The sequence below is a fragment of the Orcinus orca genome, chromosome 11 (genome assembly GCF_937001465.1).
Source record: "Orcinus orca chromosome 11, mOrcOrc1.1, whole genome shotgun sequence".
Lineage (NCBI taxonomy): Eukaryota > Metazoa > Chordata > Mammalia > Artiodactyla > Delphinidae > Orcinus > Orcinus orca.
The window spans coordinates 6,898,618-6,913,434 of record NC_064569.1 but is presented as its reverse complement, the minus strand read 5'-3'; the positions used below and the strand labels follow the sequence as shown (position 1 = coordinate 6,913,434).

The 14,817-nt window shown below is 59.3% G+C and overlaps 1 protein-coding gene across 2 annotated transcripts; it reads right to left on the bottom strand.

The window, feature by feature from the left end:
• Window positions 1-706: 706 nt before the first annotated feature.
• Window positions 707-12,319, bottom strand: ATN1 (atrophin 1). Of its 2 annotated transcripts, none has more exons than XM_033404339.2 (10): window positions 12,162-12,319; window positions 7,783-7,969; window positions 7,327-7,515; window positions 7,119-7,232; window positions 4,441-6,419; window positions 4,067-4,289; window positions 2,973-3,669; window positions 1,942-2,085; window positions 1,433-1,613; window positions 707-1,263 (listed from the first exon to the last, which is right to left on the bottom strand). In XM_033404339.2, exons 2-10 carry the CDS (start codon window positions 7,807-7,809, stop codon window positions 1,230-1,232), a joined length of 3,588 nt encoding a protein of 1,195 aa, XP_033260230.1. In that variant the 5' UTR covers window positions 7,810-7,969; window positions 12,162-12,319; the 3' UTR covers window positions 707-1,229. The 2 variants fall into 2 exon arrangements, with proteins under 2 accessions (XP_033260230.1, XP_004279122.1); XM_004279074.4 differs by having other exon boundaries at window positions 7,378-7,515.
• Between the last annotated feature and the right edge of the window lie 2,498 nt (window positions 12,320-14,817).

Genomic DNA, 14,817 nt, shown 5'->3' with positions numbered 1-14,817 from the left:
TTCTAGAGTTTGTGAACGTTTGGTACAGGCCTATGCAAATAACTCTATGCCGATTGGCTCAGGAAGAAGCCAGTCACACCCCTTTAGTTTTTAAGAACGTAGACAAGGATTCGCAGCAGTAAAAGCTTGGCGTTAAAGCAGCTCCCGCGCTTTCCGAAAATGGCCTTGTGTCGGGGTGGGGTGGGGTGGGGTGGGGGGGAAGCTAACGCCCTCTAATTTCCTTTCCCTTCCGGGCGTTTGAAATTGTCACCCACTCCCTCCTCGAACTATAGGGTGGTTAAAACTCCTGCGTTCTGAACGCTTAAACTTATAGCAGGCACGCCCCCTGCACCTCCGCTTCAACACCATTTCCAACTGTCCTACGGAAAAGATGCAAGTCTCCGGTGGCCCCTAACTGTGGGGCCAGTGGCAGAAGTGCCTCCCAAGTCTGCGTAGTTGCCTAGAGCTGTCCCAGGCCGCCAGCGTCCTGACTCGCCGGCCTTGGGAGGAAGGCCAAGACTCTGCGCCATAACGGACCCCGTTAGGGCAGAGCCAGAGCTCCAGGACCCCGGGCTCTTCGAGGTCCCCTCTCCAACTCTCCAGGGGCCCCACCCACCTCCGGGCTAGTCTCCGGTGATCCCACAGCTTTCTCTCGAGGCGTCGCCGCGCAGAGACCCACGCCCCCAACCCACGCCCAGTAGCCCACAAAGAAACAGCCACAGACATCTTCCTGGGGAGTCGTGAGGGTGTTTTTGTTTGGTTGGTTTTGTTTGGGATGTTTTTTAAAGAGCGTCATATAGATATTTATATATATAAATTATTAATGTGGGGGAAGGGCAAGGGGCATACATCGCAGTGGGGGGCGCGCACACGGGGGCTGGGGAGGGGCAGGGGCAGCACACGATGCTACGCAAAACAGCCACATCTAACAGATGAAATAATCACACCAAGGGGTGGGGGAGAGGCGGTGGCCACGGGGGTGGGGCGTGGGGGAGGGAGAAAGGCGGGGGGCCAAGGGAGAGGGACCTGGTCCAAGATGCTGTGCGCTTTCCGCCCTCACCCCCGCCCCCTCCCCACCTCCGCACACCACAGGAGCCTTGGCCTTCCATCTGTCCCTTCCTCCTTCCTTCTGCCCAGAGGCCCAGGCCCTGGGACTGAGCGGCACCCCCCTCCGCTCTCAGTGGCAGGCGGGGAGGGAGGCCTCCTGGGTCCAGATGCAGGGGCCACGGGTGCTCTCTTGATCGCAGGTTCTACAGCGGCTTGTCGCTTTCCTTCTTCAGGTGACTGGGGGAAGAGGGGGGCAGAGCAGGGACTGACAGACTGAGGTCCATCCTGACCTGGCCTCTCTCACAGAGGATGGTGGGGAAGGGGTTCCCCTCCCACGGGAGCCACAGCCCATCCCAGGTGGGCTGAGCTGCATCCCCTCGGGCTGGCCTAGGGCGCCCTGCGGTACCTGTAGTAGTCCTCCTGGGCAGGGAGCGGCACACTGTGCAGCGGGTGATGGGCGTGCAGCCACTGCTGCTGCTCCAGTGCCAAGCGCTGCAGCTCCGCGGACTGCGCGTGCATGGCCTGCAGCTGGTGAGCTGCTGACATCGGGGCAGAGAGGGAGGCTGGCAGGTCCCGGTAAGGAGCAGCTGTGGGCAGGAAGGGCAGGGGCCACGTGACTGATGGCGTACTGAGGTAGCCAGCCGCTTTACATACAGAGGAGCTGCCACTAATCAACTTAGGTGACAGCCAGCCCAGCAAGTTGCCAGGGGTGGTTAGGATTCAGGCCTCTTAGCCTGGCCCTAAACCCTGTGCCTCTCTTGGGCAGGGCCTCAGCCCTCCTACTCCCGTTCCCAGCTCCTCTGGGCACCTCCTCATCCCTCCCCAAGCCCAACCAGGCCAATCCCACCACCTAACTTCCTCCTTTCTGCCCTTCCCTCGTGAGACCTTCCCCAACCCCGAGACCTCCATCCTTACCAAAGAGCTGGTGACGAAGAACTTCGTTCTCGTGCAGAGGGTGAGGAAGAAGGGGGTTGGGGAGGGTCCCAGCTGGGTAGGGGATCCGGGTAAGGTGAGACCCTGAGGCCAGGGGGTCAATGAGAGGGTGCACCGAGGCAGAGGCTGGAGGGTAGAGAAGAGGAAGGTGTCACCAGAGGGAGGTTTGGGGAAAGCCATGCATTTGGATGAAGGCATCCATGCCTGGGACGAGAGGTGGGCAATCACACACTGGGAGATCCAGTGGATCAAGGAGGCACAGTGGAGGAACTAGGGGCCTGGGAGATGGACAAGGCAAGACCCTACTGCAGTAGGGATGTACAGATGGCAGAGGACAGGAGATTACAGTTGGCAGAGGGACCTGAGGAATAGGGAGGGAGGAGTGGACTGTTGAGAGGAGACGGAAGAGGATTGGAAGTTTAGGAAATGAGACGGGGAGGAGCTTCAAAGAGAGAAAGCACAAGGAGCCTGCAATGAACGTGACTGTGAGGCTACACGGGGCAGTGTTCTGACAGTAAGAAATGCGGTGAAAAGACAGTGAGTAAAGCTCGTTGTCAACTGTGATCCCACAACCAGAGCCACAAGGCTCTCTTTCCAGAAGGTCACAGATCCAGAGGCAGAGAGGAACATGAAACACCTCCGCCAGGGAGGGGAGAAGATGGCAAGAAACAAGAGTTGAATCCAGAGGAAGAAGAAAATAGTTACGTGAAGGCTCAGAGGCAGGGGCTGTGAGGGGAGGAAGACCGTGCTCCTTCAAAGGTTCCCACCTTGGGCCTCTGTCGTGGGTGGGCACCAGACCTGAAGAGGGCTGGGGTGTGGGGAAGGGTCTCCGTGGCAAGGCTGGGGCAGGAGGAGACGGGCTGCGAAGGCAAAGGCCAGGGCAGCAATCTCAGGAGAGAGGCTCAGGCCAGACGTGGGGAGGGAAGTCCTGGCCCGAGGGACAGAAGCACCGATCACTTGCCAGGGCGGCAAGGTGGCCTCAAAGGGCCTGGGCAAGGAAGCAGGAGTCTCACCTGCATGGATGGCATCCTGCTGGTGGAGGTGCAGGTGAGAGTGGATGTGGGAGTGCTGGTGGTGATGGGGGGTCACGTTGAGCATCTGCAGCCGGGCCAGCGGGTCGTTGCCCAGGGCAGCCACCCTTTCTGCATGCTGCCTCTCAGCTGCCAGACGCTCCGCGTAGGACATGTCAGGCCGCAGGGCTGGCCCAGCTGCCAGCGCTAGACGTTCTCTCTCCAGGGGCCCCAGGCTCGGATGAAAGGGGAAAGGGTGCAAGCCAGGTGGGCCAGGCTGCAGAGCCAGGCCCCCGTGTCGGGGGAAGGGATCCAGGCCTGGCCCAGGGACCCCGTGCAGGGGTTCCAGCTCACTAGGCTTCACCTCGAAGCCAGGCTTGAGGCGGTCACGCAGGTCTCGTTCACGGGCTTCCCGCTCCCTCTCCCGGGCTGCTGGGTCACTGCTGTACAGGGCCGGGACATTGTAACCCAGGAGCCCCGGGTCCACTGCCCCCAGGGGCACGTAGAATGGATGGTTGCGATTTCCAGGAGACATGACGTGGGGCCGGGCGTATTCACTGAGGGTGCGCAGGGCTGGAGTGTCGGGACCCAGGTAGGGGGGCACTGTAGCCACAGCACTGCCCGGCTCAAATGGAGGGCGATGAGGCACTGGGCCGAGCGGTGGGCACTCCACTGGAGCACGGCCCTCCTGAGCCAACTTCTGTGGGATACACGGAGAAGCGGGGTCAAAAAGGCAGGTTGGAAAGAGGTGGCTGGCCCTGGTCCTCAGCTGCTCATGTCTCAGCATTGAACACCTAAAGCTTCAACTCATTGGAACTCAGCCCGCCAGGGACTTCCCTGCCCCTTCTCTTCCTATGTAGGTTAGTGGCTCTTCCTGGGATCCACAGGTACTCTGACCTGAGCTTGCCTTCCTCCAGCCCAGAGATGCAATTCCTCCCGCTGGAATCCTTTGGTCTCCATTTCCTGGGCTGCAGTGGCTCCTCCCCTCCGACAGGTGGCGCATGACCCCCCCCCCCCCCACCATCCCCACCCCTCGAGCCTCCCCGAGTCGCGTAGAGGGCGGGCCAGAGGCGGGAGGCGGCGCGCGGTGAACTCACCACGCTGCGTTCCAGCTCGCGCTCCTTTTCGCGCTCGCGCTCCTTCTCGCGTTCCCGCTCGCGTTCGCGCTCCTTTTCTTCGCGCGCGCGCTGCTCGGCCTCGCGCCGCACCTTCTCCACCAGGTCGGCTCGCTTCTTGGCCAGCTTGGAGCCCTCCAGCGGCACGAAGTACAGATCGCTGCGCGCGCACGAGTTAAAGCCGCGGTCCAGGTGTTTGTTGAACCTGCCGGGCGGGAGGCAGCGCGCGCTCAGCCTCTGCGAGCGGCCCCGCACCAGCGGCCGAGACCAGGGCCTGGAGTACTTTGAAAAGCACCACACGAACGAATGCAAGGCCCGTCCCGCGCCCGCCACCCCACCCCCACCCCGCCTCTCACCTGGCCGACTGGCTGGCGTGGCTGGGCACGTCTACCACCTTGGGAGGGGGCGAGGGGCTGCGGGCCGGGGGCGCCGGGCTCTCGGGGGTCTCATATTCCTCAGCCGGCTCCTGTTTGATCTGCGTGGCGCTCAGGGGCGGCCCTGAGGCGGGGGCCGCAGGCGGTGGTGGCAGGGATGACAGGCCCGAGGGCCCTGCAGGCGGCAGCGGCCCGGTCCCCACCGTGGGCGAGCCCGGCTTGAAGGTCCCTGGGCCTGCGGGTGGCGAGGCGCCTCGGTAGCCCGGTGGGGTCCCCGTTCGGAAGGAGGGCGGGGACCCCGGCTTGTATCCGGGCGGGGTGGCTGTCTTGTAGGCCCCTGGGGACGGGGCTCGCTTGCCATACGGTGGGGGCCCAGGTGGGGAGGCTGTCTTGTAGCCTGCTGGCGAGGAAGCCACCGTGGCGATGACCGTGGAAAGCGTAGACGAGGAGGTGGTGACCGGAGGCACCGGTGGGAAGGGGTAGGGCGCCCCTTGGGGGCCCTGGGAAGGAGAGGGGTGTGAACACGGGTAGGACCCTTGAGAGGAGGAAGAGGCATTGGAAGAGGAAGAGGCTGGGGGGCCGCTGGGACCTGCTTGGCTGTAGGCCACCTGGCTGTGAGGTGGAGGCAGGTGTGCGGGCCCTGGTGGGTAGGGCCTCAGAGACCCCAGTGAGGGAGACATGGCATAGGGGTGTGCGTGGTGGGAGCTACCGCTCTCCAGGGAGTGAGGATATGCCCCGGGTGGAGGGGGCCCAGAGCCCCCATGGTGCTGCTGCTGCTGCTGTTGCTGGTGGTGGTGGTGATGTGTCGGGACTGGCGGGTGGGCAGCGGATTGGCCTCCAGCTGAAGGAGGGAGGGGGCCTGGGTGGGCATTGCTGTTGGCCAAGAGTCGGCCGTAGGGAGGAGGTGGGGGGGGACCCTGGCTCCACACAGCTTGGGATGGGAGAGAAGGCTGAGTATACTTGGGTGGCTGATTGGAGACAGAGAGGCTGGTGGGGGGAGGGAAGGAGTGGGGATAACTGGGCAGTGCCTGGGAAGCTGGGTACTGGGAGGCCGAGGCCGAGGCAGAAGAACTGGAAGAGGAGGCTGCTGCAGAGCTGCTGCTAGAGGACGAATAAGGATACCTCATTGGCGGGGCGGGAGCAGAAGAGGTGGACGCAGCGGGCAAAGGGTGGGGTGACGGAGCAAGAGTGGGGCCCTTCTCTGGGCCGGGAGGAAGTCCACCCATACCCTGCCCCATGGCATGGGGGGAGGGCAGATGCCCAGCTAGCGGCTGGGCCCCCAGGCCAGGAGGAGAGGCTGAGGCATTGTTAAGGGGTCTCAGGGCAGGCGGGGGAGGCAGGTTTGGTGTCACATGGGGGAAGGTGGCTGGCGGTGGAGCAGACGGTAGGTTTCCACCACCAGCTGGAGTGTTGGGTGGCTTTGTTGGGGGAGCACCACCAGCCCCAGAGCCTGATATTGAAATGGGGGTGGGGGGCTGGGGGTGCTGCTTACCCCCACTAGGGGCCCCCACTGAAGCGGCAGCCCCTCCTCCCTTGGGGCCCACTGGGGGTCCAGACAGAACTCCTCCACCAGCGCCCCCAGGATAGAGCTGTGGATGAGGGGGAGGGGCCCCTGGAGGAGCCTGGAACATTCGAGATGTGGGAGGCTCCATGGGAGCATGATACCCAGTGGGTGTCCCAGAAGGATGGGATTCAAAGCCAGGCTCTGGCTGTCGGGGGGTGCTCTCTGGAGGGGGAGGGGAGGGAGGAAAGAGTGGAGGTGGATGGTAGGGGCGGGCTGGGCCCTGGGACAGGCCAGAAGACGAGTCGGAGTCATTCTCCACGCTTCCAGGGCTGTAGATGCTGGGGGACGTGCTTCGGTTATCCTGGTCGATATCCCTAGGGTCGCTGCTGCCATCATCATTGAGGCTCCGCCCATCCAAGCTATCCAGATCCGAGGGAGACTGTGGCCGAGGGAGCTCCTGCGTTAGAAGAGGGACGGCCATTTCTCCCTTGCCTTTTCCTTCCTTGCTTCTGGACTGGGGGCCTCCCTCGCACAAAATAACCTCCCGCTCACAGCACACCACTGTGCCACGATGCGCTGAGTACTCCTGCTGGAGCCCACCTCCCTGCCATCCGGGGGTTCCCCCACTCTCCCCGCGGTCTCTGCTGCTCCCCAGCAGCCGCCTGAGTTCCCTCCTCGAGTGTCCATCTCTAGCACCTTCTCCCAGTCCACAGCTGAACCCAAATCCCTGTCTTCCACCCACCAGCCCATCTGCCATCCTCTCGTCTCATCCACCCCTTTAACTACACATCCCAGAAACCACTGGTTCTTGAAAAGACCACTTCTGCATGCTCCTTATGATTTATTTGTTCCTTCCACTGAGACTCCTCAGCCTGGATCTCCTCCCCAGCCCCTGCATGAAAGCCAGCACCTAGAAAAGGAGAGGCTAGAATCCCCACACTCTTCCCGTCCCCTTCTGGCCCTGCCTGATCATTTGACAGTCTGGCCAAGGCTCTGAAGATCTGACTGACACACAGACAGGCTACTTTAATAAGCGCTAGGATAAGACTCTTCTCGCACGTTCCAGGCAAAACTAAAATAAGAACTGTGAGCAAAAGGAAGTTTGGGTGAAAGAATGGTCAGAACATGGGTCAGGATGGCTGCAAGGGTCTCCCACCTCAGTTTTGGTCTTTTTTGGCGCGTTGGTCTCCTCACTTTCACTCTCCGAGATCTCCTCACTCCGGCCCTGCTTGCTCACCTTTGGGGTGGAGGCTTCCTCTACTCGGGCCTTCTGTTAGAGAGAAAGAAAATGCCTGTCCTATACCTCGCGAGCTCCACCAGGACCCTCAGCCAGACAGGAAGTTCCCCCCAACACACATACACACCATCAGCCCTGGTGCCTGGGCAGCCTGTTGCAGGACATGGGGACAGAATACCTTGGCCGTCTGCCTAGACTTCTCGGCTTTGCCATCGCTGCTGGACGTGCTGACCCCTCCAGGGGAGGCCCGGCCCCTCGATCTCAGTTCTTCCCGGGGCCCAGGGGCCTCTTTCTTCCGTCCACTCCTCATTGACATCTGAGGGAGAAGGAGGCAAGCAGGTCATGTTGTTTCCTACCTTGTGCCTCACTTCATCATGTGCCTTATTTCTACTCTCCCCCGCCAGCGGGTGTCCCAGAAGGATGGGGTTCAAAGCCAGGCTCGTCTGCTGGGGGGTGGAGGTGCTGCCTGGCGGTGGAAGAGAGGAGAGTGGAGCTGGGTGGCAGGGGCGGGCTGGGCCCTGGGACAGGTCAGAAGCTTCCCTGCCCTTGATCTTTCGTGTTTCTCATTTTAGCTCCTACTCACTGAGTCTTTATTCTGTCGTGTCTTCATTCTTCAGGCTGTGGAGACCCCATTCTCCTCCGCCTGGGCAGCTGAATATAGAAACTTATCTGCTTCACCCTAAGCTCCCCACAGCTGTGGCCTGGGAAGCAGGATCTCCAAGTTTCCAGTACAGGCACCTGGAACTCACACGGTCTGTTTTCAGTGAAGCCTGTTGGAAAAAGACCATCAGAGTCTCCAAACTGGGGAACACTAGTCTGAAGGGGACACTACCGTGCCTGTCAAGGGGCTGAGTAAGCAGCCCAGCCATGAGACACTGCTGGCGTGCCCATGGGTCGTCCCAGCCGCCTGTGAGGGCAACTCTGCCGGCAACAGCATCCCTTTCATCTCATGGGAAGGCAGAAAACGCCGAGGTGCCTGTGCACCCCAGTTCAGGAGATCACACCGTGTCACCCTTCGTGATCCCTAGGAAATAGATGCACACACACGAATTCCACAGAGCCTTTAAAAGGAGCATAAGGAAACGTAGCTGAAGTATTAGCTGATTTACGGAGTAGCGTCTTTCCGTCAAGCCCTTACATGTACAATTTCATTTAATATTTACAACCAACCCTGAAAAGGAGGTGTTCTTATTATCCCCATTATACAGGTGAAGAAACCGAGGCTCAAAGATTGTGACTGTGACTTGCCCAACTTCGTGTGATAAATACACAGTGAGGAACCAGTGACAGCACCAGAACCAAGCCCCATCTCCCTGACTTCAAAGCCCATGCTCGCTCTTCAGTACTTAGCTGTACTCTCATCAGAAGTTGGTGGGGAGAATTCTCAGAAGGCCTAGATCAGTCCCAGAGATATGAAAAGAATCTTTTTTTCACATCAGAGTAGGTGGGAGAACAATGTCCCATTCTACAGTGCAAAGGCACACAGCCCGACCAAGGCCAAGACCAAACCTAGGTATCCCCAAAGTGCAGAACTTCAATTCTGAGAGTCTCGTAAGACCCCTGCTCTAGTGCTTGCGTTCCCTACGGCTAGAGGAAGAGTCCAGGCTCTCACTCTACCAACCAAATCAGTGAATAACAGTGGGTAAACGAGACAAATGTACACATTTGTAAGCCTGTCTTCCCACCTGGCTTAGACAGGGACTCATCCCTCCTCACGGCCTAGCTACATAGCCAGTAATTTTCATTTGCACGTGTTTGTATTTCTTGCGAAGTGTCACATCTCTCCATATTACTAACCGTAAGATCTTTTGAGAACAAAAATGATATCTTCTTACAGTTTTCTTCCTTTCTCTATTCCCCACAGATGTCATGTATATATGGATGTTCTGGTCTGTTCTTGCTACTGACCTGTAAACCCACTAACTTCAGTAGGTCTTCTCGAATGAAGTGCTGCTGGCCTCAGTGCAAATGGAGTAGGCTTAGCCACCTATTCTGAGTTAGTTAGGAGGCCTGGCTAGGGAAATAGCCTTTCTACATTCTGTAGCACTATTTTTCCCAAGGAATACAGAGTAAATACCTCTCACTCACCTCCACTGAACCCTACTGAGGCATGCAGTGAGGGGTGAGCCTAACCTTTCCAGGAAACTTAATAACAATTTACTTACTTAGAGTCCCGAAATAGCTGGGACGGAGCCCCCTGTCTTCTGAACTTACAGCTGGTGCTCTGCCCAGTACACCAGCCATTTCTCTTCCATTACAACTATTACTACACTTTTGAGTTGTTGTGTGAATTGGATTTCAAATACTGTCAACGCCCCCCCCCCACAAAGAACAAAACCCAACATAACAAAAGGGGAAAACAATCCTAACAAAAGCACGAGAGATGACTGTGACTGGGGTGTCTTTGCCAGCCCCTTAAAGGAGGGTGCTCATCTCTCCTTCCTATCACAGAACCTGTTCATGGTTGGTGAGAGTCAGGGGATCCAATAGGTCAGAGAAAGGCAGGGATGTACCTGAAGAACAGAGCAAGCCTCGCGTGGCCCTCCCCAACCTCAACTTCTTTAATCAGTTAAAATCTGATAAAATTAGCAATGAGTAGCTCTGAAGGAGAAAAGCAGTCATAAAAGGGTAGGTGACCCTGGGGAGAAGGAGTGGCAGGAGAGAGAAGGAGGTAGGGCTGGGTTATATATACATTCCTGAACCTGGAGCACGTTTTAGCACCAACAAGCTGAGCTCCCCTCCTTCCTGTCCTAGTAGCCGGTCACTGTAACTCCGATCTATCTACAAGCACCTACTATGTGTCTGCAAGACACTAAGCACATTCAACTTCGGCACCTTACCGCAAAAGCAAAAGGATAAAGGCCGGATTGCAGAGGTGAAAACGTGAAAAATAGGGAAAGAGTCTCTAAGTAAGAACAAGAAAAGAAATTAAGGGAGAAATCTGAGGAGGCTGTCTGAAGGAATACACTCGAGGCACAAGGCTTTCTAGGATGGGCTTGCAGGGTGAATTCCAGGATCTTTGGCCCAGCCTCCACCATCATTCCAGACCTGCCAGACTCACAAACCAGTCCTAGATAACAGTGCAGCCCAGACCAGCAGATAACAAGGCACTGGCCTAAGCCTGAGAATCTACAGTTGTCAGAGGAGCCTCAGATATCATCTTATCTATAATCCCTTCATCTGATAATGAAGCTGAGGCTCAAAGAAATAAGAAGTGACTTGACCAAGGTCACAGTTAGTTAGAGGTACAGCCAGGACTAGACCCAGGTCTCCCGACTCCTGTTCTGGAGTATTTCCACTACACCAGGCTGTTCCACGGCCCTCTCCCCCGGGCCACCCTCACCTGGGATGGGCATGGAGAGCCCAGCCATTCCTACAAGGTCAGAGAAACAGAAGGTCCAAGGTTAGCTGAGGGAAGGGGTCGCTGTGGGGGATAGTCTGGGAAAGACGAAAAGGGATACTTGGGAAGGAAGACTCAAGTTTAAGAAAATGGAAGAATACCTGTGCAAAGAAGTAAAAAGACTATACAAAAAGTCCCTAATAATGAACTGCCAAAGGATGGTATAACTTGGAACAGGAGCACTTCTATCCCCCCACCATGCCTAAAGGGAGGGTCTTAGAGAAACAACTATGACCTGCAAGTAATATGTCTACCTTTTTCCCAAAGACAGCTGGATGGAAGGGGGTGGACCCCTTGGGGAACCTCCTCTCCATGAGCAGCTCCAGAAACATCCTCCAGAACCCAGCCAAGAGTTCCAAGGGCATAGCCAAAGGCCCCATCAAGATTCTGAACCCCCATCTATTAGACATCCCGCTGGATCATTGCCATGGCAACAAAATGGCAGAACCTGCCCCTCTACAGTCCATCCCGGGGGTCCAGCTGCCAGCAACTCCCCCTGCAGTTGCCAAAGCAGCTCCTGTCCTCCTATAGCACCCTCAGGAAAGGGAGCTTAAGAGTACCTACCCCAGTAGAAATAAGTCCACGCACAAAGGGAAATCTCTGAGCACAACACAGTAATGAAGGTCCACCCCCTCTTAAGGAAACCGCAGCTAGAGGGGCAGTGGGTGCTCTGCGGATTTGAGGATGGGGGTCACAACTTGTCTGGAGTGCCTATAAGACTGCCCAATTCTCTCCTGTGTTTCCACCCTCCCAGAAACCCTTGCTCCCTAACTCTCCTTTCAGGGTTCCAGTCTTCCTCATCAGTTGCAGGAGGACCCACACTACTGGGCCCCAGTGTGCCCCTCTCCAAGAAGTACCTGTGTCTGAGATTGGAAAAACAAGGTCAGAGGTGACCCGGGGTAGGGGAAAGAAAACTGAGTCACAAAGGCATCACTTTCCCACTTCCACCCGGGAACACGCCGGGTTCTTCTTCTCAAAGGTGGCCCTCTCAGAGCCCCCGTTTCCCCAGGTTCCATTCTCCTCCCTCATCAGCTACAATCCCTCTCTTCCCACCTACCACACCCCTTCCCCATTTCCCAACTCCCTTCTACACCTAGCACCCCAAACCCCGGGCTCTGAAACCCGGGTTCTGGGCCTTTGGGGCTTTTCCTGGAGTCCTCATGCCCCACCTCGCTGCCATCTCTCCATTCCTTTTTGCCTTCGCCCCGAAGCCCCCTCACGGGCATCCCATTTTTCCTCCGCCGACCCTCCACCTCGGGGTTCCTCTTTGGGTCCCAGGGTCCTGGCTACCCTCCTGCCCCATCAGCCCTCCTCCTGAGATCCTCCCACCTCCCCCCACCTTCCCGATCCTCCGGGTGCCCCGGCCCCCATCCCTCCTCGGGGCTGGCCCCACCCCCTGAGCCCCCAACCTCAGGCCAGGCAGTGCCCGCAGTGGGGGACCGGATCGGGAAAATAACAAATGGAGGCGGCGGCGGCGGGAGGGGGAACTACGAGGGGTGGGGGTGGGGAGCCGCGGGCCAGAACCCGGGCGGGCCCGAGGCCCGGGCCGCGGCAGATCTTACCTGGTTGTAGCTCGGGACGGCTGGCTGGCTCCGAGCGGGATTCGGGGCTCCGGCGCCTCCGGGGGGCGGCGGCGGCCGCTCCCCCGCCCCCCTCTCCTCTACCCGGCTTCAGTCGCCGCCGCGACGGCGGCGGCGGCGGCCCCGACCCCCCCGGAGGGCGGCCCCCATCCCCCCTTCTACCCCACCTGGCCCCGATCGCCCGCCCGCCTCCGGAGCAAATCCCGATCCCCGCTCTCGCTCGGCCCCTCCCCAGGCCTGCCGCCTCCCCAGGCCACCCGGAACGCCCGGGCCGCGCAGCCCGCCCCCGCCGCGCCGCCGCCCGCCCCCGCGGCCCGGCTGGCGCTCCGCTCGGCTCCGACCCGCCGCCCGCCGCCCGCGCCCGCCCCGCGCAGCCTGCAGTCGCGCGATCCCCGGCCCCCTAGGCGGCCTCCGCCCGCGGCCCCCGCCCCTTCCCGGGCGGTCGTCTCCCTCGCCCCCTCCTGGCCCCTCCCGGAGGCCGGCGGTCCCCCCGAAACGGGTCCCGGCCCCAGGCCCCGGCCCGACGCGGGGCTGCGGGCGGGCGGGCTGGGCTGCGCGTCCGGCGACTCGCACAGGAAAGCGGACGGCGAAGGGAGGGCGCTTGGGAGAGGGGGATGGGAGAAGGGAGGAAGAGGGAGAAGGAGGGAGCGCGGAGGAACGGAGGAGAGAGGGGCCGGGAGGGAGCCGCTAGGGAGGGAGGGAGCGCGAGGCGAGCGGCGAGGCGAGGGGGGGAGGGGGATCCGGAGAAGGGGAGGCGCCGGGCGAGTTGTCAGAGACAGAGGCCGAGGGGGCCTGGGCGCGGGGAGGGGTTCGCTCAGGCGGAATGCGGGGAGCCCGCGGGCCTGGCGCGGGAGAGGGCTAGGTAGGAGGGGCCGTGGGTTGTGTGGGCAGTTATGAGGGGGGCTGGAGAAGTTTGGGGGCCAAGGGGTGTGCGGTAGAGGTGAGGGGGAGGCCTGTGGGTTTGTGGCAGAGATGGGGTAATGGAGTTAGGTTGGAGAGATGGAGTTTCTTGGGGGCCACGGGGGCAGTGAGGTGTGTGACAAGGGGAGGGGAAAGAAGCTTGGGGTGACAGCGTCTTTGGCAAACGTGTAGCAGAAGAGCTTTGGGAGGGCATTTGTGAGAGAGAATGGGATGGAAGTTTGGGGTCATAAGGAGGGGAAGAAATTGAAAAGATGGAGGCATACACAGGAGGATGGGGTTTCTGGACGAGAGTGAAGAGTTTGGGGGTGATTGGTGTTGGGAAAAGAACTGCAAATATAAGAATTGGGAGTAATGACAAGTCTAGAGATGTCATGTGGAGAGAGAAGGGAAAGCAAGAGGAACCTTAAGAAAGGATGGAGACGTAGGACCAGATGCAGATTCTAGGGGACTGGGTTCTGGGTGGGAGAGGAAAGTGGAAGATGGGGCGGGGGTGGGGGGGATGGCTGGATTCCAGGGGGGGCGGGGGAGTGGTTTCCAAAAGAGCTGAGGAGGGTTTCATTTGGCAAGACAAGGTAGATAGAATGGGGTGCGGGTGGAAGGGAGTGGTAATGAAGATGAGAAAGAAATGTAAGATAGACAAGGCCTTTGGTGGCCATGCGGAGGAGGAGGGAAATTCAGTGATAGGGAGGACAAGCCAGGGGAGATGGAAAGGGAAAGCAGTAGAAGGAAATGGTAGGAATGGGGGCGCATGAGCGTTCATTTATGGGAGTGGGACACCATCCTCAGGCCCTCTGGCTGGTAGCAGCTCCATTTTCCTTCTCAAATCTGTACAAAGTCATCACTCACAGTACTTTGGGCTACAGGGAAGGGGTCGGGTGGGGATTAGGCTCCACGTGGAGACAACCCCTGGTGCCCAGGTTCCCCCATCGAGATCATTCTAATGTGGAGACAGCTCCACCGCAGACCCCTCTCCAGGCAGCCTCTGCCCCTGACAGTCCCCAGCCACTCCCAGTCTTCAGCCAGGAGGCCAGCACCCCCAGTCCCCACCCCCCAGAGTCTCCTGGGCTCTCTCCCTGCCCCACACCGAGCAGCAACATCTCTCAGGACAAAGGACACCAAGACGCTGGGTGATTTTTGGCAGCTGAGATCGGGAAGGCCAGAGAATGGGAGGGAGGCAGGCTGGGAAACGGGAAGAGCTGGAGCCGGAGTCTGGACTGGGAGCCCTCAGTAGCGCTCCAGGTCGGGGCCGGGGGTGGTGTTTGTGTGTGAGCCCGCCAGCTAGAGGCCCAGGGTGGGCCCTGAGGGTAGGATCCCACCAGCCTTCTGAGAGGGAAGGAGCTTGGCTCTGCAGCAACTGGTAGATTTTGCCTCCTATTTCCCTGGGCCGGGCTCAGCCTAGTTCTAGGAGTACCAGAAGCTCTGAATGGATCCTGTGGCACTGGGGAACCCGAGCAGGAAGGCTTCCCTGGCCTAGGAATGAATCACCACTCTTCAGACTCTTGAACTGGTTGGCACTCACTTTATTACCCCAGTCCCACCTTCCTTATCCCTCAGGGCTTTCCAGACAGCTCCACCCCACCCACCCACCCCCGCTGCCCACTCCCTTCATCTGTGTCCTAGGAGAACCCCAGCTCCTTCTCCCCACCCCCCAACTTTGTTCCAAGGCTCCTCCTCTCCCCATGGTTCCCCCTCCATTGCATTTCCTCCCTGTCTGCAC